At 35.0% G+C, this 27,496-nt stretch overlaps 2 protein-coding genes across 2 annotated transcripts in view; both read right to left on the bottom strand.

The window, feature by feature from the left end:
- The window catches only part of LOC148941649 (26S proteasome non-ATPase regulatory subunit 1-like), a 775,304-nt gene that overhangs the window by 345,202 nt on the left and 402,606 nt on the right, over nt 1–27,496 (bottom strand). The gene's annotated exons all lie outside the window — the stretch shown is intronic.
- The window catches only part of LOC148941653 (26S proteasome non-ATPase regulatory subunit 1-like), a 39,905-nt gene that overhangs the window by 5,501 nt on the left and 6,908 nt on the right, over nt 1–27,496 (bottom strand). The window contains exons 2-6 of the mRNA XM_089103972.1: nt 18,667–18,784; nt 16,101–16,270; nt 10,035–10,237; nt 5,963–6,175; nt 530–650 (exon numbers count right to left, since the gene is read on the bottom strand). Of these exons, the coding sequence (XP_088960098.1) occupies nt 530–650; nt 5,963–6,175; nt 10,035–10,237; nt 16,101–16,270; nt 18,667–18,784 (825 nt within the window). The remainder of the gene's footprint in view (nt 1–529; nt 651–5,962; nt 6,176–10,034; nt 10,238–16,100; nt 16,271–18,666; nt 18,785–27,496) is intronic.

The following is a 27,496-nucleotide window of genomic DNA, read 5'->3' as shown; positions in this document are numbered from 1 at the left end:
TTTTTTTTTGTACTGGTGATACCCAAGTTTGTGTCCGTTTGGTTCTTTTGTTCCCTCCTCCTTGTTTATATGTTCTCTTTTAATCTTTTAAATGCTATTTTTATCCCTTTTTTTGGTTTTGTTTTAGTTTTTACCTTTTTACCTTTCTTACATTTGACCTTTTTTTTTTTTACTAATGAATGGCTTTTCCTTTCTGATATTGTTGTTTTTGGCATTGTTTAGCCAGTTTTTAGTTGTTGTGCTATTTTTATGATTTTTTTTTATGACTCCGAAATGTGCATTCGGCCCTTCGGCGCTTGTGATAGTCATTTTCTGAAATAAATATCTTATCAACTTATCAAAGATGGCGACATCATTTATACAAACGTTGGTAATTATTGAAAGCTCCAGTGCATGCAGCTTGAGGGTTAGTAGACTATAAGGCAAACTTTATTTAAAGCCGAAACCATGTTTCAGGCATTGGTATCTGGTATATTACCTAAAATAAAAATAATATATAAATTTACAATGATAATAAATATCTACTCACCAGTAGATTCTGTAGTGGCTGGTATGGTTCCCTTCAGGGTGTTGATAACTCGTGTAACAAACTGTTGAGTGGCACTTTCATATAAATCAAAGCAAATCTGTTCAGCCATCAGTGCATCAGCCTTAAAAAAATACATTTAATATATAGCTGAATACAAAGCCCATGTTCAGAGCGTGAGCACCTTCGCCCACGGGGAGGGGGAGCTAAAAAATGTAGTCTCCTTTCCTTACTTGCAAAAGTACCTGGTAGATTCAAGTTTTGTTTAAAAGCGTGCATGCCAAATATATACAAATAGGTTTATGTGTGTGTACAGATAAGTACTCACTCACGCACATGGGAGGAGTCTTTGGGATCAACTATAAGTTTATCAGACTTAAAATATTCAAACCCAAATATAATAGAATTAGGAGGGAATGTTTGAGGCCCTTCAAGGATGCGCTGAAGATTCAAAACAAGCATAAATGGACCATTCAGAATGACAAGGCCAGGCCTGGTCTATACCAACCTTTCTTTTGGGAAGTTGGCAATGGGAGGGACAAAAGTATTTTAGAGGCATCAAAAACCTAATCTTATGCCAAGCCAATTTCATCATTCCGCGTCAAACAAGAACAAACATGACTGCTTTTCTGTGAAGAAATACATTCGTAAAGATAGGAAGGGGGGAGTTGGAGGCTCTATGAGTCCACTTTATGCTTCCTAATAATTTTAACGTAAAACACCTTGCATGATTTCTACTAAAACAAGGTGGACGCTGCTTATCCTTTTTACTAAGATTGTTGATGTGTGTTCAGTAATAGGAAGTTTTAGGGAGACCATTGGTCTACTTTGGTTTTCAAATACAAGGATTTTCACATACAAAAAGAAAATCCTTGTATGATTCTGGTTCAAAAGAATGAAAATCTCTTCTTTTCCTATACAAAAAAAAAAAATTAGAATGAGAGGGGTGGGGGTGATCCAATCTTGCCTCCTACTTGCCGTGTAAAGAATCATGTACCATACTAAAGAAGTTGTCAAACCCTCAAGGTTTCGAAATGGTGCATATCATGAACAAATTTTCAAACACAAAACTGATGAAATGTACATCTATCACATACTGAAAGAGCATTTAAATGCATTAAATAAAATTGTATTTCTCTTAATTCAAAAATTGATTTCCTTGCCATGGGTTTATTTTTTAATATCAATATTAAGAAAGGAGCTAAGGAAAACACCAATTTCTTTTTAAGCAATGAGAGAGCTGTTAAAGTTTAAGTGGCACAATCGAAAGGTCTCCTCTACCTCAGTCCTAGACACCAAAAATCAATCCAGCCAGAGAACCATACTTTCAATCCAAACCGACGGTTGCCACTTCCTACTATTAAACTGAAATCAACGACAAAGGGAAAAACAGGACAAAACCAAAGTGTTGCCCCCACAACAAAATTACCCTGTGTGGGAGGATCCCAGCCCACCTCAACCCCCGAATCTTACTATGAAGTAATACTTGAAAGTTTATGTCTAACTGAAATCATCGTAACAGGAAAAAACAAGACAAAAATTAAATTTTCGCCCCTACTACCAAATTATCGTGTTTGTGTGGGAGGATCCAAGTCCGCCTCAACCCCCGAATCTTAGTATGAAGTGGTACTTGAGAGTTTATATTAAACTGGAATCATCGAGAAAGGGAAAACATAAGACAAAAATCAAAGTGTTGCCCCCGCAACTAAATTACCCTATTTGTGAGGAAGGATTCCACCCCCCTCAACCCCCGAATCTTACTATGAAGTGGTACTTGAAAGTTTATATTAAACAGAAATCATCGACACAGGAAAAAACAAGACAAAAATCAAAGTGTTGCCCCCGCAACCAAATTACCCTTTTTGTGTTGGAAGATCCCAGTCCGCCTCAATCTCCGAATCTTATTATGAAGTGATACTTGAGAGTTATTTTAAACTGAAATAATCGGCAAAGAGAAAAAAACAATACAAAAATCGAAGTGTTGCCCCCGCAACCAAATTTCTCTATATGTGTGGGAGGATCCCAGCCCACCTCAACCCCCGAATCTTACTATGAAGTGGTACTTGAAAGTTTATATTAAACAGAAATCATCGACACAGGAAAAAACAAGACAAAAATCAAAGTGTTGCCCCCGCAACCAAACTTCCCTACATGTGTAGGAGGATCCCGGCCCGCCTCAACCCCTGAATCTTAGTATGAAGTGATATTTGAAAGTTTATATTAAACTAAAATTATCGACACAGTGAAAAAAATCACACAAAAATCAAAGTGTTGCCCCCGCAACCAAATTTCCCTATAGGTATGTGTTGGAGGATCCCAGCCCGCCTCAACATACGAATCGTACTATATAAGTCTAATATTTTTTCTTTTGGAGGGGCGGGGGGACACAAGAAACGAAAAATATATGTTGCGTTTTTACTAGTTGGACAAGAGTCAGTGCCTCTCTCCCTAAAATCAACTCATTATCTGTTCTGAATCCAATGATACCATTTAAAAGATGCCAGTCATAGTGTCGTAAGAATTTACGACACTATGATTATGACGTAATTTAATACGATTATGACGACACTATGACGCATAGTGTCGTAAGAAGCAGGCAAAACGAATGTTTTTTTGTCATACAATCACTTTCATCTGAAGTAATTTTTTCCACTCAAGACGGAAGATCCAAATCCTTAGATGGACCTTATCCAATATTACAGATTCTAAAGATAATAGCCTATCGACTTTCCGGTGTTTTACACATCACGTTTCTTAGGTATTTTAAAATAGACATATATCGGTAAGGACTTAAAAATAAGGGTATTAAAGTTTAGTATCTAGGGTATTTAATGTAAAGATATTAAAAATTAGGGTCTTTAAGTAATGACTTAAAATACTCATATTTTGTCTTGGGTATTTTAAGTCCTTGGGTTATTTATAGCAAATGAAATTGATACGACGATGATGATGAAGATGATGTATGATGAAGATTCCATGGCAAAAATGAGAAAAAAAACATCATATTTCTCAGAGTAATGTATTACCAGTTTCTACTGTTGATATTAGTCAAGCTATTAAGAACATGCAATCTAGCTCTCTTGATCAAGACGGAATTTCGTCTTATCATCTAAAAGTAGGTTGCCCAACCTTGATAGATCATCTTCAGCTACTGTTTCAGATGTGTTTATCTACCTCTATGGTTCCCGACAGCTTTCTCTGTGGCACAGTCACCTCGGTTTTGAAGCGTGGAAAAACTTCGTCAGAGTGTAGTTCTTATCAACCAATTACTGTTTCGTGCACTCTTAGCAAAGTTTTTGAATATATTCTTCTCCCTTTCATTTCAGAAAATGTTATTTTTGGTGAAAACCAATTTGGCTTTCAAAAAAAAACTGGGATGTCAGCACGCCCATCGTGTTCTAGCTTCCCTCCTGTTGCAATCTGTTAATGATAAATCTCCTCTTCATATCTGTTCTCTTGATCTTTCGAAAGCTTTCGATAGTATAGTCCACTCACATGCAATTTATTCCCTTTTTTCCAACAATATTGACCTTTCTATTTTGTTGTTTTGTTACGGTACTGGTATTCAAATTCTTTTATTCGGGTAAAATGTAATGGAGTAGTTTCTGATTCAAGGGTGTTTCTTCGGCGTGGGGTCCGTCAAGGTGGTGTGCTTTCTCCAACTTTTTTTAAGTTATGTATTGCTCCTATTCTTCCATCCTTGCCTTCGACTTTCATTTCTGATGGAGTTGATGTCTCGTATCTTGCTTATGCGGACCATGTTCTCCTTGTCAGTCGTTCTAGGGCTACACTCTCACATTCTGTCAGCTGGATCTCAAACCAGTTCAGACGGATTGGGTTTATGTTGAACGTTGATAAGTGCAAATATATTTCGTTTAATTCGAGTGCAAGTCTCCCTATTAATTGTGGTTTTTACTCTATTCCCTGTGTCTCTTCTTTTCAGTGGCTTGGTCTTCATATTACTAATAAACTCAAAACACTTCAGGCTCTGACAGTTTCTAATGCTAAGAAAATAATTCAGATTGGATATTCAAAAATAGTAGCAAACAGAGGGAGGTACGATAGAAAAGCGCTTGGGAAATATATTCTTCATTTTGCGATCATTCTATTCTTTTTTTTATCTGGTTTTCTTCCAATTCTGAAGCCTAAAGATCTGAATTCTATCCGGACTTATTATTTTAAATTTTCTCGGTACCTTTTGTGCCTCCCTCCGTGGTTCCGGAACCGGCATCTAATATCGCGATTCGGCCTCCCTGATTTACGAGAAAAAGTGACTGTGCTTGCGGGAAAGCTGTCGTTGTCTGCAGGTCTTACTGCGCACCATAATTTACGTCGTCTTATTAAATAATTGTTAAGTGTGCGAGTTTGCTTTTTTTTTTTTTTTTTTTTTATGTACTCCGCTTCTTTTTTATAGTGGGTAATAAATAAATTATTATTATTATTATATATATATATATATATATTATTTATATATATATATATATATATATATATATATATATATATACATATATATATATATATATATATATATATATATATATATATATATATATATATATATATATATATATATATATATATATATATATATAATCAAAACCCTCTGGAGGTTACTGCAAACCCACTTTTGACAAGCTGGAAATAAATAGATAAGAACTTTAAAAAATAAACTAAAATTACGTCTTGGTTGACTTAACCTCTTCTAAAAGGATATGAGCATTCTAAGGATAAGAAAAATTTTATTTTTCTAAGGCTCCAGCAAGTTTAAATAACCTTCGAATACAATACATTGAGTCGTATTCATATATAAATATTTAGACGGGACTGTAAGTAAAAAACGGTTCTAGGCGTTTCAGCGTGAGTGAATGAGTGAGTCGCGCATAATACACAAGTACCAAAATTCCTTCCCCCTACGGAATGAAAAAAATAAAACTCAAATAAAATTCCCAAATTTGGAAAGCCTTATTTTCCAGGGGGCGGGTATTTTCCGGGGGGGGGGAGATCGCCGGGAGGGTAAACACCGGCCACGTAAAAAGCCTATTAATACACCAGTAAAGGTTAATATTTACTACAGGTGTATACAAATCCTCTGGGGGTTGCTGCAAAACCACTTTTGAAAACCTTGGAATAAATAAATCTAAAAATTAAAAAAAAAAAAAAAATAGTATTTTTATTGACTCTAACTCATTTTTAAGGATATAAATATATTCTGAGGATTAATTTTCTAAGCCTCCAGCAACCAAACTAATTCAATTTAATTAATATAATTAAATCTAACCAAATTTAATTAATCCAATTTTCGAATTAAATTAAATTTACTAAAATGTAAATAAATTTATTAACAAATTATCAACTTAGTCAAATTTAATAGGAAATTTAATCAAATTAAATTAAATCATGCTGAGAATGAAATCAGGCCTTTATTCAGCTTACCTCATTTGAAAGGATAAGTTTCTCTAAAGTTCCAGCAACCAGAAGCGAATCATCTAAGAATATAAGACATTGAACCATATTGATATAGTCTGGAGTGGCCAACCCTTGGTACAACCGGACTAATGAGCGCAATATCTCGTTTCTGAAAGTCCTATTCTGGATCAAGCCCATGGTCACTTTCAAAGCATACGAAAGCATTCCTGGTATATCACCCTGAAATAAAAACATAACTTTCAATTTCGTTCTATTTATTCAATGGAGAGGTGTCTTTCAAATCATAAAATTCTTACGCAAACTTTCATCGCACCCGGACTAAACAAAAAATTCAAGGAATAACTTCCTGTTTGAACAGGAATGCTGAGGGGTTACATTTTCCTTTTTATTGCAGAATTATTTGGACAGCAAAATAAAGGATTATACTCATGTTTTATGCCCACACAGGCAGAGAAGGCGAGGTATATTCCTCCACGAACAAGTTACTCACCTCCCCCGAAAACTTTATATAGTCTGACCTGAAAGTTATAATTAGCATATCAGATAAAATAAAACAGTCCACAAGTTTGCTGGGGGAGAAAAAAGGTCCTTATTTTTCTTTTCTGAACTTTTAAGCTGTTGTTTTAATGTATTTTTATAGGAGGTGGTGGGTTCAATCCGCGGTAAAATGTAAGCAAGAGTTGAATGATCCCCCCCCCTCTCATATTTTTGGGATACCATGCCTCTAAGTTTAAAAATTGCCTTCATTTTCATTTGAAAAAATTGTTCTTATAGTTTACTATTCTTTTTGCCAAAACGGTAGCATAAAGAAATTACTTCTATATATCAGACAAAATAAGACAAAACAAGGTTTTTTTCTGGGGGGGGGGGGGTTCGTCGCTGCATCTTTGGCCTGTTGCTCTTCGATGTTTTCTAGAGAAAGAGGGTGGGTTGAATCTTCGGTCAAATATAAGCAAGATAATCCCAAGCTAACCCCCCCCCCCCCACCCATCTATATTTAAGATAATGTGCTTATTTCAAGTTCAATAATTCTCATTTACTTTCATTAAAAAAAAAAAAACTTGATCTTACTTTTTAGTATGTCTTTTGTCACAAAAGTCTAGAAAAAAAGTAACCACTTCTATTCAAAAATCGAACGTTTAGATGTGACAAAAAGAGTATTCAAACGGTTACAATACATTTCTGACGCCGAACTTAAAATCTTAATATTTCCCAAACGGGCCACGAATTTATTTTTTTTTAAACGTGAAGGTTTTTAACAAAAAACAATATAGGGATTCGAGCCAAAGTGGCAGTCACACCAAATTGGAATACCGCAAATCAACCTCGGGTGGCTTAAGGTTGTGTTTGAGGTGGTCTTCTAAAAAATTCAATATTCTTAACCTTGCGGCAATGGAACTTCTATGGTACAAATTACTCAAAGCAAAATGACAGTTTCAAGAAACTGCACTTTGAATTTACAAGACAAAAGAAAAATAAACATACACAGGGGTAAGTAGGGATCATGACTCTAGGGACGGGGAGGGGCAGAGGAATTTTCCTGGGAATGTGGGTTTGGCGATTTAAAAACGTGATTCTTAATTTAAATATACTAAATTTACACTTTTTAAGGTTGATGCTCCCTTCAAAAATTTTGGTGTATTATTTTTCTGCTCTCGTACCGTTTTAACGACCAACAAAAGACAATATTTTTTCTATAATGCCATAGCTGAGACTCAGCTCTATTCAACTACTTACCGAATTACATCTTTGAAATTTGATTTGCAGTTTTTAGATTGAAAATACGCCAAATACTAGTAACAAATTGTTGATAAAAGGACAATTTTCCTATTCTTCCCCTATCTAAGAATGGTAAAATGTTATTTTGAGAACTCTAACGGCGTCTCTTGCTTAATTTTTCAAAAAGAAAGGAGGGGTGCTTTCTTGAACAAAAACGCTTTCTGATCTATTTCTCTCACTTTTTTTTTTATTTATTTAGTGTCAAAAATGAGTTAGGCTTAAGAAAGTTTCAGAAACGTCATTTTTGACGCAATATTTTAATTTCATGCAACCAATCTATTAAGGTTTACTTTCCCTGTAAAAATTTGGTGTATGTTATTTTATGAAGTCCTACGCTTTTCAAATCTCAAGATAATGCGACAATCTTGCTAACATTCTACAGAATTTTTTTTTAATTTGCTCTGCATTTTTTTTAGTTTTAAAAATGCGTTAAGGATTGGTTGAAAATCAATGAAAATAGGAAAAATTTTTCTTTTTTAGGCAAGTTGAGGTTAGTTTCCTATTAATATTAAAATTTTTTTTTTTTTTAACTGAAAGTAAGGAGCGACATTAAAACTTAAAACGAACAGAAATTATTCCGTATATGAAATGGACTGTCCCCTCCTCAACACCTCGCTCTTTACGCTAAAGTTTTTTATTGTTTTAAAAAATAAAGTTGCGAGACAGAGTCAAACTTTAACGTAAAGAGGGAGGTGTTGAGGTGGGGACAGCCCCTTTCATATACGGATTAATTTCTGTTCGTTTTAAGTTTTAAGTCGCTCCTTACTTTCAGTTAAAAAAAAAACTGTTTTTCTTTTATTTAATTTCTGAACGTTGTTGAGTTGATGCAGCTTTGATTTTGGTTCACCTTTCATGAATAATTAAAATGAAATTCGCATATTAATTTTCCTTTTTTTGGCTAATTGGCTTTCTCGAAATTTTGTTCTGACGTAACTTACCAATTAACTTACGTAACGAATTTTTATATTCGTATGTTTTTATTACGTATATTAAGGAGGCCACTCCCTAGTCAATACCTCCCTCTTTACGCTAAAGTTCGAATTTTGTTCGAATCACAAACCCCTGAATCACAAAGGCCGGTTAATTGGAATAGATAGCTCTTTTGAAAGTACTGAAAAACTTTAGCGTAAAGAGCGAGGTATTGACTAGGGGGCGAACCTCCTCATATAAGTAATAATTTTTTTTCGTTTGAAGTTTTAATGTTGCGCCTTAATTTCAGTAAAAAACTTGTTTTTTTATTTAATTTTTTAACGGTTTTTAAATAATGTTGCGAAGTCTTCGTGGAAATGTTCCTTCCCCCAAGGAAAGATCCTCCCCCGTAACCCCTACTCCGACCCCACCCCCCACTAGAAAAATTCCTCGTGAAAACACCTGTATACTTCCCAATAACCATAACTATAAGGTAACAAAGGGAAAAGCTCATAACTTGCAGCCCTTCCCCCGGGAGCTGTAGGGGATTAAGTCATCCTCAAAGACATATTTATTAGATATTCGACTACGCTGAACAAATCACTATCTCAAAATGTTGTTCGGGTGACTTCGGGGAAAAAAATTAGCGTGGGAGGGGGCAAAGTTGCCCTCCAATTGTTTGGCTTACTTAAAAAGGGGACTAGAACTTTTAATTTCAATTCAAATGAGCCCTATCACAATATTCCAGGACTACTGGATCGATATGATCACCACTGAAAAAAAAAAAAAAACAAAACAAACAAACAAACAAATAAACACGCATCCGTGATCTTTCTTCTGGCAAAAAATACAAAATTCTAAATTTTTCCAGAAAAGAGCTTGAAACTTCTATAGTAGGGTTCTCTGATATACTGAATCTGATGGTATGATTTTCATTAGAGTTCTATGACTTCGAGAGGTTGTTTCCCCCTTTTTTCGAAAATAAGGCAAGTTTTCTTTGGCGCGTAACAATGATGGGTAAGACTAAACTTGATGAAACTTATATATTTGAAATCAGCATAAAAATCTGATTCTTCTGATGTATCTATTGACATCAAAATTCCGTTTTTAGAGTTTCGGTTACTACTGAGCCGGGTTGCTCCTTACTTACAGTTCGTTACCACGAGCTGCTTGATTCTAAGAATTTTCATAATTCTGGCTTGGGGAAGGGATAGATCTGAGGCTTTAGAATCCATTCGTATTAGTACAGTGTCTTTTGCTTTTACTACAATTTACAGCTGTAGGCTTGTCTTAGAAATAAAAACCATCGGGTACTAACTAGCCCGAAAACTTACCGATTTAAAAGTAAGTGCTAAACAGAAATAATTTAAAAATGAATTCTCAGACTTACCGACTCTTTAATAGCTCTTTCAAAAACATCCATTCTTCTTGTTTCCAGAGCAATTCCGATTGCCTGTTTATACTGACCATCTGCAAGACAATAGTCAAACATTTTGTTCACAATTCCTTCAAGCCTTGGATCAATAGGCTTAGCAGTTGTTGTCCCGTCAAAATTTGCAACACTCTGGGCGGCGTAGAAGTCTATACACTTCGCTATAAACAAACAGAGGGAGTAATAACACTCAAATTCAATTTTGGTGTATATGGCTATCAAGGCCGTATCCAGGAGAGGGGTTAGGGTTTTGACAGTCCCCCCCCCTCCTGAAATAATAGTTCGACTCGTAAGAACGTAAAAAAAATAAACATGAACAAATTTTTGATACGTTTTTTTAGTTTATTTGTTAAACCCCCCCCCCCCCCACGGAAAAAAATCATGGATACGGCCCTGATGGCTACAACAGGTTTTCCCCTTCATGGAAGTTCTTACTACCAAAGGCCAATCTTAACCTTATAGAGGATAAGTTTACCTTCTGACTTAATCAGAGCAGAATTTTTAAGAAAGAAAGGCACAGATTTCAAAAACAAGATGAATGGCTTTTTTGGAGATCCAGGATCAAACATGACCTCTTTTCCCATTAAAAAACCTTATATGTTAACAATGGGGAGCTTGTGTAACTTTCAGCCCTTGTCCCAGGTGATGTGGGAAGTTTTGTCAACACCCGAGTTATAGTTAATCCCTAATAGATCCCTAACAGACAATAACTTTCAACTGCAGCAAAAAATTCAATGATTAGCTGTGAATTAAAGTCCCAGTCACTCAAGTCCTTAGTTTTGACCAGCTATCCTGGTAGCAATAACTGAATTACTAAATGATGCCAAAAGTCTGTCTCCATATTCGAAATACGTGGCAACCTTCTCGGGTTCTCCAACTACTTTGGAACTTACTAAAACTATAACATGCAAACAAAACATCAAATTTCCTTTCTAGCCTTTCCCAAGCCATGTGGGCTTTCACTTTCGAAAAAGTCGACATTCCTGCTGCAGACAGAAAGGTATATCAACTTACAACTTGGCCATTAAGTATTAAATCACTGTTCGAGATGCAATTAGAATAAGCGAGTCTTGTCGAAAGCATCACAAGCTCTGATGCCAGTATTCAAAGAGCTCAAATACTATAGAGCGCATTTTAAAATAAAAAAGCTTAGCAGTAATAGCGAAAAGGAAACAGATGGAAAAGCATAGCATAAAGACCCTACAACATGACTGAAGAAACGTTACACTGCCTCCTCTTCAAATGCTCCAAAACAGGGTCGTAATTTGCAATGGGTCAGGGGGAGCAACTCCCCCCCCCAAGACCTCAGTTTACAGCCCCCCAGATCCCAATTTCCCCCCCCCTCTAAAATTTAGTTTCTTCAAAAATCTTGTCAAAACTAATATAAGCCTGCATAATTTCAAGCATATACAGAAACGGGTCAGTTTTCTTTAGTGTATTTTTTCTATTATGATACTAAATGGCTCATTTTCAAGTTTTCACTTTCATTTTTACTTGATCTGGAAAAATTGGCTCCAAATTTGCCCCCAGGATTTTAACGAAATAACGCCACTGCTCCCAAACTTAAAATTTCAAAACTGACGACGATTTACTCTAGGTTATTGCGTCATCTACGACGGTTTGCGTCGAGACTTTTACGTGTTTTCACCAATTTGTGATTAGTGCGTTTTGACAAATGTGCTCGTTACTCTTGAGCTCGTTGAGAAGTTTTTCTTGCGGTAACTGCACTTTAATCATTATAGTATTTTTTATTTTATACTTAATTGACTAACTAAAAGATAAAATGTTTGGGCCATGCCTATGAGAGTATATCTTATTTACAATAAATGATTCAATATTTGAAATGCTCCGTAGACGTATTCGAAATCTGATAACTGGAATCCGTAGTCAATAGTTATAATTTTCCCTTGAACATCAGCCTGACTGTAGAAGCAACCTTGCCCTCTACTGAAACACTATTTCACAGACTGGCAATTAATAATTTGAACAGACTAGATGTACTACGGAGTACGGTAATGCATCTGAAGAAGGAATACAAGAAAAGACAAGAAAAAATGAAAAATCAGAAACGAAGGAATAGTATTGATTTGCTCTGTAGGTCTGGTACGGTTTCGTCCATCACTCACCTTTCACTTGAATTCTCCCCCATCTATACCCTCCGAGTGGATTGAAAGCAGACAGAAAACAACTCCTCCCATAGAGTTGTGTTTGTATATTATACGCAGACCGATTAGTGGTCAGAAAATGACCATAGTTACTCACAGAACAGGGGTAATCCCCTCATAATTGGCCCAAAGAATCCCTTGCCTGAAAGACTGAATAAATGGGCCCAAAAATACAATTGTCTTTTTTTAAGATCTGGAGAAACCTTTGATATGAATCTACGGGGCAGAATTGTGAGAAACAGCCCGAAGGAATATTAAAAAATAAATCAACTATGGAAAATCCGAGTGAACAAAAAATTGAATGGAATGTGTTTTCCTTGAAATTCTGTTTAATGTTGCACAACAACAACAAAAAAAAAAACAAAAAAAAAACACCAAAATAAAAAACTGTCAAGCAAAATTGAGGGATTGTAAATTTGACAGTAGACCATGACTTCAAATGAAAAAAGTGTCATCTTAACGTGAATGCAACATCAGCCAGACATACAAACAAAATAAATTCGAATATGGATTTTTAATTGGGAATATCCATCAATAAACTAGTTTGAACCCGTCCTGCAGATATAGTACTTGTTTATCTGTGTAACCAAAATACCATGCCACTGGGATTTCAGACAAACCCCCTTATTTGACCTCTTATCGGTTGTATTTAATGAACTCTGTAAAAAGTATAGATGGCAGGTCATGGCCAGTCAAAATATGTTTCGGCACGTCTGACTTCTACCTAATATGACTAGTTTAAAATAGTTTAAACTTAACCTACAAATATAGTGTTACTACTAGTTTATCTGCGTAACCAAAATACCCGTGCAATTGAATTTTAGCATATTTCGTTATAAACATCTTATTTTCCTATTTTGGTTTCCCTTTTCGTTTTGGTGCTGGAGACAAAACCCTGTGCGTTGGTCTAAAATATTCATCATTTTTAGCCTTACCAAACTGTCTAATCATAAAATGCCGGATTAATTCAAGATTGATCATTTTGATCTTGAAAATTATCTGCAGAAGTTATAAGACAAATTGATCAACAGTATTCTTATTATTAAGAAATCGAAAAAGTAAAAGAAACGCAGATAGGAGGACCAAATACCGCTGGATAAAAGAAAGAAAAGAAGAAGAATTTAAAATATGCATTAGAAAATGATTTTGTATTTTTTCAATATAGTCTATTTTTGATAAAAAAAAAAAAAAAAAAAAAAAAAAAAAAAAAATATTCTAATTCATAGAAACGAGTGTTTTCACTTGCACTAAAAGTCATTGAAAGCAATTTCGTTCATTTTTGGTTATGCCTAAAAATTTCTCTTCTCTGAGGTTAAATTAGAAAGCTATAGAATTCTTGCAGGAATCACTGTCATTTTAAGACGAATAGGCTATGCATTTTCCGTGCATGCTTTACTGTCATATAGACTGTTTCATGACATTTAAAAAGTCGAGGAGGATTTGTGACAAATTCTTATGGACGGTTTTCTGTTGAAGCTTCTTGGAGAAACCTCAAATCATAGTAGCATTAAAGGGGAATAAGAGACATAGAAGTTTAAAGAGTTATGGATTCTAAAAACAAAGCCATCTCAGCATCTCTGGGATTGAGCTGCTTGAGCCTTTTCGAGCGATTTTCATAATGCAGAGTTCTTAGGAATTTTGGCACTTTGGACACTATCACTGGCACTTTGGACTCTTCTTTGGGCACTGTTAAGCAGATTACAGTCGCCAGTAGACTGAGATTATACAGCAGGCAAACCGTACTGGATATTGCTATAAACTATCAGAAGTGTCAGTCTATGTATGATTATGCATCACCAGTCTTATCTTGACCATGATTGTAGAGTCATCATCAGGCTGATTTCAATTTGTGTCTACCACCAGGGTAAGTATTGAATTTGAGTATATACTTGGGATCAAATATTGCCTGATCAAATCCGTAGCTGAAGGTCAGCTGGATCAAATATTGCCTGATCCTAGCAATACCTAACAGGCTGGTCTTTATGTGTATAGTATTCTTATTCTAAATTGTGCAATTGGCTATACAATTTCTGGCATCTTTCCATTTGGCTTTAGAGAGAGAAAGAGTCAGATAAAGAGAGAGCAAAAGAGAGAGACGCAGAGCAAGAGAAAGACAATAATAAATACTACAAAAAATGTATTTGGTCATAAAGGAGGGCTGATGATAATAAAGAGAGAAAGAGGGAGAATAATCAGTATGTTAGAGGCATAAATTTTACTGTTGATAAAACTTTGATTAAAAAGGAAGTACTAAATAAGAGAGACACAGACAGAGATGAAGAGACAGTTAACGAGAGGGAGGATGGAAGAAAGAGAGACAGAAGAGTAAGTACTATATGAATTAACCTGGCTCTAAGCACACAGAAAGAAAGCAAGAGAGAATAACAAACACTATAAAATTCCTGAAGCCATAATGGGAGACAGATAGAATCAAAGAGAGAGAAACAGATTTTGGCACAGGTTTTCAGTCGGTTTTGGCACCAAACCAGTGAGTTTTGAAACTAATTAATCAATCGATTAACTAAAAATTAATTAAAGAAAATATTTTACATATTTTATCTTATAATTACTGACAATAGACCGCAGTGCCAAACTGCCGCTGCAAAACACAGCTACAGGAGCCTAATGTTTCTACTACTACCTCCAATTCACAGCAGCAGATATCTGCTTACACTTCTGCTCTACCCACTCTTTCCAGAGCTTTACTTTTATCCCCTCCAAGTCGTGATTTATCCACCCCGAGTCAAAATTAAATATTCAGAATTAAATATGAATTAAATAATCACTATTAAATAATTAATCTATTTTTGGCAGACTCCACGGTTCAAAGATGCTACCATTAATACTAAAAACTGATCTTTTAATCTGACAAAGACCAACAAATTAGAAAATGCTAATCTTCTGTCAGAGTAGAATTAATCCCCTGAGGTAATCCTTAAACCACTCTAAAACTATCTCATTTCAAACAGATAAAGAAATAATAGTTAAGACTATCAGCAGTGTAATCTAGGCCTCAATGATGCCAAGCTGAGGGAAAAATAGGAGGCACACATGCAACAGGCATGGTTTTGGGCCCCGATTTGCTTTTATACAAGCTTCACGGCTCTTTCACAAGCGATGATATGCCACTAGTCCTGATAATTAACACACTAATCACTTTTAAGTGGTTATTATACCTTCTTTTGAACGTCCCAAGAGAAGGATTCTCTGGGATAACCCCCTACTGGGAGGCCATTCCATATGGCGACAGATCATTAAGCAAAACTTATCTTCAAGCATTCTTGGCGGGGTGTGCCCTGCACAATGTAGTCCTGTCGAGCTGTACTTTGGCGAGTTGATCGCAAAGCCTTTATTCTATCTGGAACAAGTCTTGATACCTACAAGTCATGTATTTGTAGAACACCAACATTGAAGCACCGTCAAATCGATCCGGGATTGACTGCAGGGGATCATAATCGCTATCAATTACTACACGAACTGCTTGGTTTTGGACACATTGAAGAACAACACTAATATTTTAAAAATATGCAAAAAAAAAAAAAAAATTAAAAGGGACCAGCCATTTTCGTTTTTTTTTTTTTTTTGTTTAAGGAAAATACAGAAAAGAATGGCTTTTCAAAATTTAGAAGCTGGGCAATCCTCCCCATTTGTTTTCCCTGCAATCAAGATCTGAATGAAATACTTTGACAATGACATCTAGAAAATGGAACTAGAAATAATTAGTTTGGCTTTTGAACAGCTTGTCTGTCATTATACAAATCGATCAAAAGAGAAAATACACAGAAAATATTATAGAAATCACAAGCCTACAAATATGACAAGCAAAAAAAGAGTAAAAAAAGTAAGCAAATTGACATACCAACAATAGTTTGGACATACTCTGAAGAACTATTGACATCAAAGTACTTTCCAGCACCAAGGGCATAAGTAAGTGCATCTTCAAAATGGCCTAGATGGTAATAGATTTTGCTGGCAATAAGGGCAGCCAGTTCTCGCTGGGCAAATGTATTGTCCTCATGGAGAATTTCACTAGAAAATGTTATATTTTTTAACCCAACCAGAAAACAGGCTATTATATTTACAGTCAAAGTGTAGAAAAAACAATAGGCTTACTTTCTTCCTTATTTTCCTATCTGCCTTCCTATGGCACAAAAAAAAAACAAAATAAACAGTGGCTTATATAGGAGTGTGGGGGTGGATACTAAAAGGCTATGGTACTTTGGGAAATTTGAATAAGGGATGTCAGCTGAAGTGACCTGATTGTCTTTTGTGAAACTTAACAGAGCAAAAAAACGCTTCGGCTTCCCTGGAGAGGGATTCCATAGTTTTTTTAAAGGGTTTTCATATTGTGTTTAAATTATTACTATATTTCCTCCCTAATTTCATATACTCCAAAGCATTTAAGGAGTGAAAGATAAGAGTATAAGAGCAAACCTTAAAGATATATAAACCTGTACAGAGAACAGCAGGAATTACCCTAGAAAAATAGTGACATAGAATGCAATTTTTCCTCTTTTGAATGTTCTGACAAGATCAAAGATATAGGGTTTCCATGAAACAAAGCCCTCGTTTAACTGAACAATCATGCAACTGAGCCTCCATTCCACTCAACCCCCGTGCAACTGATAACAAGACCTTGTGCAACCGAACCCATTTAACTTAACCCTCCAGCAACTCAACCCCTGTTAAACCAAACCCTCGTGCATCAATAGTGCGACCCAGTACAAAGAAAACCAAGGCCCATGACATGCTAATAGACCAAGAGCTTATAAACATGCTTGTTTTTTTAACCCAGTCTTGTAAGGGAAATTTGCTGTTAACGCTGATTTAGGAATGAAAGCTCTTTATTTACATTCAAGTTAATAGTAAAATTTTAACTGCAAAAACGAATTTATTGGAATTTTTAGAGCTGGAAATGTTTTTTTCTTTATTTTTATTACCCCAGTAGTAACAGGGCACTAGAGTCAAGGTCATTTGAAAGCTAATACTTACATTTACATAATTTTATAATCTCGTCATGAGAACACCAATAACCATCATAAAATGCCTTATGGCACCAAAATGTGATTTTAGTGTTATTTCTGGAGTGTAAAGACTTGAAGCCATAAAAGCCTACCATTGAAATCTCCATGATCAAAAACCCATGAACTGGTGTTTAAAACCCCCCTCTTGAATACTTCCCTTCCCAGTCTAATTTACAACAGGAAGATAAAAAAGTTTAAAAAAAAACTACAAAGCAAAAAAAAAAAAAAAATCAATCAAATACAAAGCTGACTTAGTAATGATTTATTAATCTAAGTATAACAACCACTATATTGCTATCTTCTTTTAAACTTTTTTTTAGGAGCTTTAACCTTTTTTGGGAATAAGAAACCTTTTTTTAGGAATTTTTAAGTAGGAATTTTTAAGCCTGTAAAACTTTGGTTTCTTTTCTATATTTTTTTTTTGTGATCTGCTCACTGGAATTTCAAAAGATGATGTGCACCACCACTACTATCACACCAAATAGACCGTATCAAACAGAGAAAACTGTGTTGGCTTGGCCATGTCATCAGATGACCCAATGACCATAGCATCAAGCAAGGTTTTTTTGGCAGCTTCTTCTTTTGGCAGCTGCCTGATTGGCATAGGTGAAGGGAGTCAATTCAAAAATTGATGGAGGACAACTGTCAGAAATAACCTCGAACCCAGGCAAATTGGGTTCAGAAATCCTTGAACAATCAGGTTTTGAAAGTTTGGCAAAAGGAGTGAGAAAAATTACAGGGGTTTCTACCCTGTAATTTTTCTTCAAATTAGTTCTCACTATTGTATATTCCCTGACTAGAGATTATATCCTACTAAAATTTAAGCCTGACCAGAGAAAAATCTGTTTTTAGTTTTGGAGCCAAGGCCCCAATTCAACATTTCTCCCTCTTCCCTATTTACACATTTAAAAAAAGCTAATTACAATACCTGATCAGCAAACAAACCAAGAAGCAAAATTGAGCTTCCAATCAGTGCTAGTTCAAACTTAGTCTTAGGCTTTGGGTTGAGTTGAGTCAAACAGGGCTAGATTTAAATGGAGGTTGAGTTAAATGGGGATTCAATTGAACAAAGGTTTAATTAAATGGGGATTCAATTGAACAAAGGTTTAGTTAAATAGGGTTGAGTAAACAGGATTTAAATGAACAAGAGTTCAGTTGAATAAGGGTTCTGTTAAATGGGTTTCAGTTGCAAACACACCAAGATATAGGAACCAGAGACAGCTTAGAAGTCTAAATGGTATTTAGAATTTTTTTCTTTTGGGAACAATACATATTTCTACTCTTAACATATATGTAACGTAGAGTAACAGAAAATTAGTTGAAAATTGGATAAAGGAGGTAAAATGTACTATACTTTAGAGGGTTTCACTTTATGTGAATATTATTTGTTGATCAACTTACATTTTAACAACAGATTCAGCAACTTCTGGCCAAAATTCATCAATTATTTGGTTAATTCTGTGCAGTGCTACTTCTTTCAGATCATTAACTGGCTCATCTAGTAAGGCAATTAGTCCACCTACAAAATTAGAATAATAAAATAATAAAATATAATAAAATAATAAAATAATAAAATTTATGAGCTAACAGATGCTTGCACAAATGAATAAGGGAGGGAGGATAAGATTGTTTCTATCAAAGCAAAATTTTGTATTTGTAATTTAACAATGCAGGCTACCTTTTCTTTACTTCTGATCTACACATTTTTTGTTACATGGACTGCACAAATTATTGTAATTCCTCTTAGAATACACACAATATATATATATATATATATATATATATATATATATATATATATATATATATATATATATATACAGAGAGAGAGAGAGAGAGAGAGAGAGAGAGAGAGAGAGAGAGAGAGAGAGAGAGAAAGAGAGATTTTCAATAAAATTCTGCAAATAAATAACAATTCATGCATTATAGGTCATTACATTGTCCAGGGCCAAAAAGGCCCATATAAGCTATTCTTAGCCAATGATTTTTTTTTTTACTTATTCATTATTCTGGATATCATAAAGGTTGAATCAGTATACTGGGATGAAATATTAATCCACAAGTTCTACACTGAGGCCCTGGGAAAGATTAAAACTAAGTAAAAAGAGGCCCAATGTATGGAGGAAAACATAGATTTTGTGCCAAGACAACACCCCAGCCTGCAATGCACTCTGTGAAGGTAATACCGGTGGAAAAATACATCAATGCATTTGATCACTACTGTGCTCTCTATATTATGCATCACACAGCTAATTTCTGTTTCCAAAAGTGTAGAGTGTATTGAAGGGAAGACATTTTCAGTAAATTGAAGAGGTGAAGGCAAAAGCAAAAGGATTACTGACAAAGATGTTATTTAATTATCTGTATACAATAGTGTACAGGTAGGGAAGGGCAGTAAGGTATCAACAGCTATTTGTAACAAGTTCTGAAGAACGCTAGTTTTTTAGACTGGTCCAGTTATGGCACCTTGTGTACATATGTGTATAATAGCCCTTTTGTACATATGTGTAGCCCTTGTGTACATATGTGTATAATAGCCCTTTTGTACATATGTGTAGCCCTTGTGTATATATATGTATAATAGCCCTTTCTCACATATGACTCATTTCAACAGGTCTATGCATCAAACTGAAAATGTTGTCTTTTCTTACCTAAACGTTAGTCATCTTAATCCTTTTGAGAGGTTTAAGGTCATCCAGACCTGTAGTGCTCTTGATTCGATTTACTAGTCCCACTAGTTACAAGATGCATTCAAATCAGGCACTTTGCTTTTAGCATCAAAAGACAGTATGTTTCTAATTTTCTTCTTAATTATGGTTTTTACAAAGGATAAAGAGACAAAACTAGAAAATTCCTGTCTGGGGACCACTGGCTTAATTGAGTCATGACAATGGTTTACATAAGGTCTGTAAGGATATAAAGTTTGTTCCTAATTGGTGTTTTTGTTCATAGCTGGCCAATCAGAATCATTTTACAGGCTGACATAATAGAATAGCAATCTGAAATCACTAATTTCCTCTTGATATGCTAAATGACCTAAACCTCTAGCTGAGTGGATTTAGATTTAAAGAACTTAGTTTTGGGAGTATTTTTGCTGTAAATGATTTGAATTTTCTAGCTGATTTGGCAGTAAAAGCCAAATCGCTAAATAACACCTATAATGGACTTGGCCATTTCTTGGAAGATCACCTTTATACCTCTAGAGACTTGACTATGACTAACTATTGACTGATTGACTATGACTGATGACTGATAGACTATTGACCTCTAGAGACTTGACTATGACTAACTATTGACTGATTGACTATGACTAATAGACTATTGACCTCTAGAGACTTGACTAGGACTAATTATTGACTGATTATGACTATAACTATTGAGTATGACTGATAGAGCACATAAATGCTTATGTATTTTGAAAGTGCTAAAAGAGGAAAATTACTGAAGGGACTGGATTCTGTAAGTTAATACTGGACTCCAAGCTGAAATCAAGCCAAAAATTGCTTCAGGCTTGGCAACATAACACTTTGTACTAGCAATGATCTACTACCTAATGGAAAATAATTCAATCTATACCAACAATTTTATTTGTTAGAGAAAATCTTTAGCTAATTCAGTTAACAAATTCTTGCAAAAACTAACTTCTTAGCAGACATTTTTTGTCAGAATGGCACAAACACTGATAAAATCAGGAGTCCAAAAAAAATAAAAAAATAAACATAATATAAAGAGCTAAATTACAGGTCAAAACTTTAAAGATTAAAGACAATTAGTAATAAGATCAATTGTTCTATTGATTGTGAATTGTTTTAGCCCATTGTTCACAAAAATAAACAAAGATATAATTCTTCCTATAAAGATATTAAATTAAAAAAAAAAAACAAGCATATTTCAACTGAAAGTAAAAACCAACATTTTTGCTTAAATCAAACAGAAATTATTCTTTGTTAGGGGGGCTGAGCCCTCATCAATACCTTGCTCTTTATGCTAAAGTTTTTAGTACTCTAAAAAAGCGTTACATTCTTGCTGAAAACTCCCCTTGGAAAATTTCCTGCAGACAATTCTGCCTGAAACTGTTCCTTACTTTTATTTGAAAGACTTGTTTTTGTCTAATTTCTGATCATTTTTCAAATTATGCCAGAAATCCCTCTCTCCATGGAAAATTTTTCCTGGAACCCCCCCCCCCCCCTCTCCAATGGAAAGTTTTGGTAAAGGTCTAGATTAGGGGCTATTGAGAAGAAACATGTAAAGAAAACAATTCTTACTTCATAGCATGTTGAATAATTGTAGCTAACACATTTTGACTGCAGCTCCACTATACTCTACCCCTAGCCCCCTCCCCCAATAGCGTATACAAATTACACATTTTCTATGCATTCTTCCAATGCATCTTCCTTCTTTTAACCCATGTACCCATAAATTGGAAATTAGGGCTAAAGTAGCAGAGCTGCAGTTAAAATCTGTAAGCTATATGAATTATCATATGGGTATCAATATGCATTTGTTTGCTGATGACACCAAACTCCACTTCCTTCATGGGCAGCCGCAGTAACAGCCATCATCTTACAAGAGGACACTACTAAAATTAAGCTCCAGATCAAGAATCCATCAAATATGTTTTTCAAGAAGAGTAGTAAACCATTGGAATGAGTTGAAGGACTACTGTCAGCACTCCCTCCATCCAATCTTTCAAAGACCAACTTGACAAGGAATGGGAGAAGAAGCAGTGGAGGTTTGACTGAGAGTCATCAACTCTTGAGTACTACAGGTCTGGAGGACCTTAAAGCTCTCACATGAATTAAGATAAGGTATAGTTATTATGTATATTATGAAGTAATATCTAAATAGCCCCTAATCTAAACCAAAACCAAAGTTGCTCCTGGAGAAAATCCCAGACATTTCCAGCCCAGCAGAAAATTTCCCCCAGAACATGTTCACATATAAAAATTCAGTTGCCAAGAAGATAGTAAGACAAATAAAAGAATTCCATATAAGAATTCTGGCAAATTCCTCGTATGTAAAATTTAATGTCCAAATTGACCAATTCAATGTTGAAACAATCCAAATTCCAGGTGATATAAAAAATTTATGGTGATTTACCTGTTGAGGTGGTGATTGGATGTCTGACCACTGATTATCTTACCCTGTAGCTAACTTAATTCTTTTTTGCAAGGTTTCACTTTTATAACATATAGATTGCAAAGGTCAGTGCCTTCAGGAGAGAAAAAGTGCATTCTCTACTTAGAGAAATAGTTGGGCAGAGAATTGGTGGGTAAATATGTATATTAACAGACAATTCAGATAGCTAAGAAATAAACTTACCTTCTAGAATCAAAATTTCATCCTGAATCCAAGTATGATATTTGTTTCTGTTGTAAATCCAATTTTAAGCCCTTTACAGACCCTCAAAGATGACACTTTTTTTCTCTTATTTTAGATACAGCCTGTGCTAGTATCAATCCTGTTATACTGGTTTACCCATAAATTCAACTGACAAAATCAAGAATCAGTATATGCATAGGAAATATAACAATAATAATGAATTATTTACCCACTATCTACAATAGAATATAGTGGAGCAAGGCAAAATAAAAGGGAAAAAACAAATACATCAATAAAAAGAAACACTTAAGTTGCTATTAGAGAAAAATGTCATCTATTCAGTATCACTTTTTTCACAGACTTCTCATGGATTCTTGATCATTCTTTGATTGGATTCATAATTGCAAATTTTTCAAGATGGGAAGTTTGGTGCAGCTAACTTGATGATCCTCGAAGTATATCACAGGAATATTAAAAGTGACCCCCTTGAAATTCTATCCCACATTTTGGATGAAGCTAAGAACCTAAATATGAAAGTAAATTCCACTAAATCAAATATAATTATGATAAATTTCTTGAAATCTATTCCCGCCTTCCTTGACCCTATCCCCCCAGATTTTTCTGTGTCTTCCTTTAAATTACTTGGGGTTACAATTTCCTCTAATTTAAAGTGGGATACCCACGTGAAAGATATTGTCTGTAGAGCTAATGCGTCCATGTCTCTCCTTAAGCTCTTGAATAAATTTAACAACCCCCCATCAAATTCTTTAAGGATTTATACTTCCTTTGTCCGCCCGCATCTTGAATATGCTTGTCCAGTTTGGCATCCTGGCATCTCCTGTGATGAATCAGATAAAATTAAATCTATTTAAAAAAGAGCCCTAAGAATAATTTTTAAAGAAACTTTGGTACCATATTCACTCCTTCCAAAAAAAGGCCAAGCTGGAAACTCTTGAGCACAGGAGAGGAATGATGTGCCTCCGTTTTGCAAAAAATGCAATAACAAACCCTTGCATGGAAAACATTTTCCCCAAAAGACACTCCCCATCCAGACACCGCCTGCCATGTACTGTTTCTGAACCCGTCCCTATTTTGTCCCCCATCCGTTGTTTAACCTCCAGATATGAAAAAACCTTTGTCCCCTTCATTACTGATCAAATAAACCACTAGTTTTTTTTTACTAGTGATACCCATGCTGGTGTCCGTTTGGCTCTTCCGATCCCTCCCCTTTTTATATACTCTCTTTTAAACCTTTTTAACACTATTTTTATCTCCATTTCTTTTTTGGTTTTGTTTTAATTTGTGCCTTTTTAACTTTCTTACTTTTGACACTTTTTGTTTTTTAGACTAATGAATAGCTTTGCCTTTCTGATATTGTTGTTTTTGGCATTGTTTAGCCAGTTTTTTAGTTGTTGTGCTATTTATGTCTTTTTTTATTATATGACCCCGAAATGCAAATTTGGCCCTTTGGGGCTTGTGATAGTCATTTTTTGAAATAAATATCTTATCATATTATCATATCATAGCTAAGGAATAAACAGCAGAAACTTTGCATATCTAAAATAGTACTTATTAATTTTATCTGTGTTACTTCTGGCAAGTAGATAAGCTGCACCATCAAGGTAAATTACATGAGGTTGGCACACTGAGCAATAAATAGAACTAAGTGATTTCCTGGAATACTGCCCCCAAATTGGAACAACAATCCCATAAGCATGTTTAATGGTGGTGGTTGTGTTCTTCACAATGGATTTCCTGGTTTTGAGGAGCAATTCCGAAATCATTAATCCAAGGTATTTCAAATCTGAGACAGCAGGGACTGAAAGATTTACAAGGGAAACACTATTCCTCTTAGCTGTGTTGAAAGGTAGAAACTTTCACTTTTCCATGTTAATAAAAAGTCCAATTGACTGTAATTGGTTTTGCAGTCTGTTTAAGTTATCTTGCAAGTCTGTCTTTGATCTGCTAAAGAGGAAGAACATTGTCAGCAAAAGCTATATAAAATAAGTTGGTACCATGAAGCAGAAGAGATGAAGAGATACAATTCAGAATCTGACAAATCGCATGTTTGAACATGACTAGGAAGACTGCCTTGCCTCATGCTTCTTTTGACTTTAATTGGTTCTGAAACCATGTCTCTCCATTTGGCAGTTACTGTTGAATTTGCATACCAAAATTTTATAGTTTTGACAATACTCACATTTACACTGCTGTGCAATAGAGCATCAAGAGATTGTGATTAATACTATCAAATGCTATTGATTAATCAACAGTGCACACATAGAGGTGACTTTTTACTCTCCGAATCCATCAGCAAGATTCTCCCATTAGGTGTTTGTTGCATCAAGCATCAAGAGATTGTGATTAATACTATCAAACACTATTGATAAATCAACAATGCACACATAGAGGTGACTTTTTACTCTCCAAATCCATCAGCAAGATTCTCCCATTAGGTGTTTGTTGCATCAAGCATCAAGAGATTGCATGTGATTAATACTATCAAACACTATTGATAAATCAACAATGCACACATAGAGGTGACTTTTTACTCTTCAAATCCATTAGCACATTTCTCCCATTAGGTGTTTGTTGCCTACAGGCAACTGAAACATTTTGGAATCCAAGCTGGTTATCTCCAAAGAGTTTGGCGTCTAGCTTGGGAAAGTTTGGGAAGCATATTCAAATATTTTACTCAAAATGCACAATACACTGATAGGTCTGTAAGATTTTCAATCATTGGTGTTTTCCCCTTTCTTTACAATTGATGTTATAATTCCTTTTAGGAAGTGATGCACATCTGGAAAAGAAGTTGCAGATGAGAATAAAGCTATCAGGTAAGCATTTAAAGTGCATAATTGAAAGGCTGTTAGCATCTATCTTGTTCTTACCTTTACACAGAGCTTTTCTTACAGTGGTTGTAACCTGTTTCAGGGATATGGTAACAACACAATCCTATCCTGCATAATGTCCAAGGCAGCTAGTAGCCCCCTCTTAATAATATTTGCTTATGGCAAGATTTTCAATCCCATAAACTGGTGTATAACAAAAATTCCCATCATCCATAGTCAGAGAAGAGCTAGTTGAACTTTCATCAGTTTGGATTACATTTTGCCATGATGTCTTATTTCTGGTGAAATGTTGTCTGATAATATGGTACTTTTTCAGCTCAGCTTTATATTTCAGTTTAGTGCTATGTTTCAACTCAAAAACATTCCCATATACAGGTTTCCCACATGAATTCCAAATGCTCAGCCACATTTTTGCACATTGCTTTGCTGTCTGAAGCTCAACAGACTTGGACCATCTCAGTTTTTCTGAGCCAATCTTTACACTCCAAGTAGGGACTGCTGTTTATTTTGCCACTTTCATGGCATGAATAATTTGATAGTAATGTGTTAAGATCAATCATGGCAGATGCTTCAGGAACACTGGAGCATAGTAAGTGGAATGTCACTTTCATGCAAGAAAGAATTGAAGAGACAGTGGCCATATAGAAATCAGCATCATATTTATTCCAATTCTTCTTCTCCACCCACCTTCTTGTATTTGGAATATTAGTGTTCTGGGATGGCCATAGATGAAAAGATAATCCAAGATGATTGCTAATTGAATCATCTGTGCCTACAGTGAAAGGAAGACAAGGAATGGATCTACACAGCAGAACATGATCAATGTTGGATGTATGTCCACTAGAATAGGTATATGTAAGATCCAAAGACTTTGACCAAATTTGAAAGGAAGAGGGTAGGCTATTTATGGAAACGTCAGAGTGGATATTGTCTTTTTCTGGAGTGCAGTTGAAATCACCAGCCATAACCCATTTTCTACCACTATGCTCAAGAGATTCCAGATGTTGCTAAAGGGAATCAAATGCTTTAGAAAATGTTATCAGCAAGATAGCATTATTATAACTAGTAGGCATATACACATTTAGCACCCATTAATATTCAGGCTTAGAGCTTTTATAGAACTATTCATGAGTAACTCTTATTTTTCTCAAAATATAACTTATGTTTCTCAAAATTTCTTTAGTTTTGGGTTCTGCATTATCTGGCAAGTCCTTGCTACAGCTGTGAGGTCTGGAACATATAACACATCTGAGATTACTTCTACAGCTTTCAATAAGGTGGTCAAAGCTTTACCAAGCATAATGACTGCCTATTCTTGAAAGTAAATTTGACAGTTTTTGTTTGGCAAACCTGTAGTGTACTGTTTTATCACTGACATTGACCTTTTGAGATCCCAAATTTCTCCTAGTGAAATAGGGAAATTTGGGTACTTGCATATTAAATGTACTCTTTTATATACTGTATATAGAATGTCAAACTGGAGATAATACAAACACCAGGACAGATACTTGCCAGACTGGTTATTTCAATAGACTGCTATTAAGAATTGGAATGTATAGAGTATTTTTCAATGTGTTTATAATATTTAAACTGTTGTTTTTTGGGGTTTCGGGGGGGGGCGGAAGGTACCGAGGTTAGGTTACGTATTTAATATATGGTATGATTTGAACCCTCCCCCCCCAACAAACCAAAGGTGCAAATTAAAAGCCCAAATTTGTTACTAAACTATTATTTATTCATCCTATTTTATTTTATTTCATTAGCATTAACCAAACTTGACTTCTTTAGCAGTATACAAAAAAAGTATGTTTAATAAACAAGTGCCAAAATTTGTTTCAGGAATCTGTGGGACAGTGAAAGGGTGGGAGATTACAAAGGTCAGAATCTGAATGTTTTTCCTGTCACAATCAGCTAGAATTTCTAATAATTCTGAAATTGCTGTATCTTTTGTTTGGCTTTTTGCTGCTTGAGATACTTGTGCAGGGAATGCAGCACAGCTAGCTCAAAAAAGTAAAGTGTCATTTTTGACAACAAAGCCAAATCAAAATACAGTTTAG

Source organism: Artemia sp. Qi Xiang Cuo, chromosome 18 (assembly GCF_049724085.1).
Source record: "Artemia sp. Qi Xiang Cuo chromosome 18, ASM4972408v1, whole genome shotgun sequence".
In the NCBI taxonomy this organism is placed as follows: domain Eukaryota; kingdom Metazoa; phylum Arthropoda; class Branchiopoda; order Anostraca; family Artemiidae; genus Artemia; species Artemia sp. Qi Xiang Cuo.
Note: the sequence above shows the minus strand (reverse complement) of the source record. Positions and strands in the feature narration are given on the sequence as shown.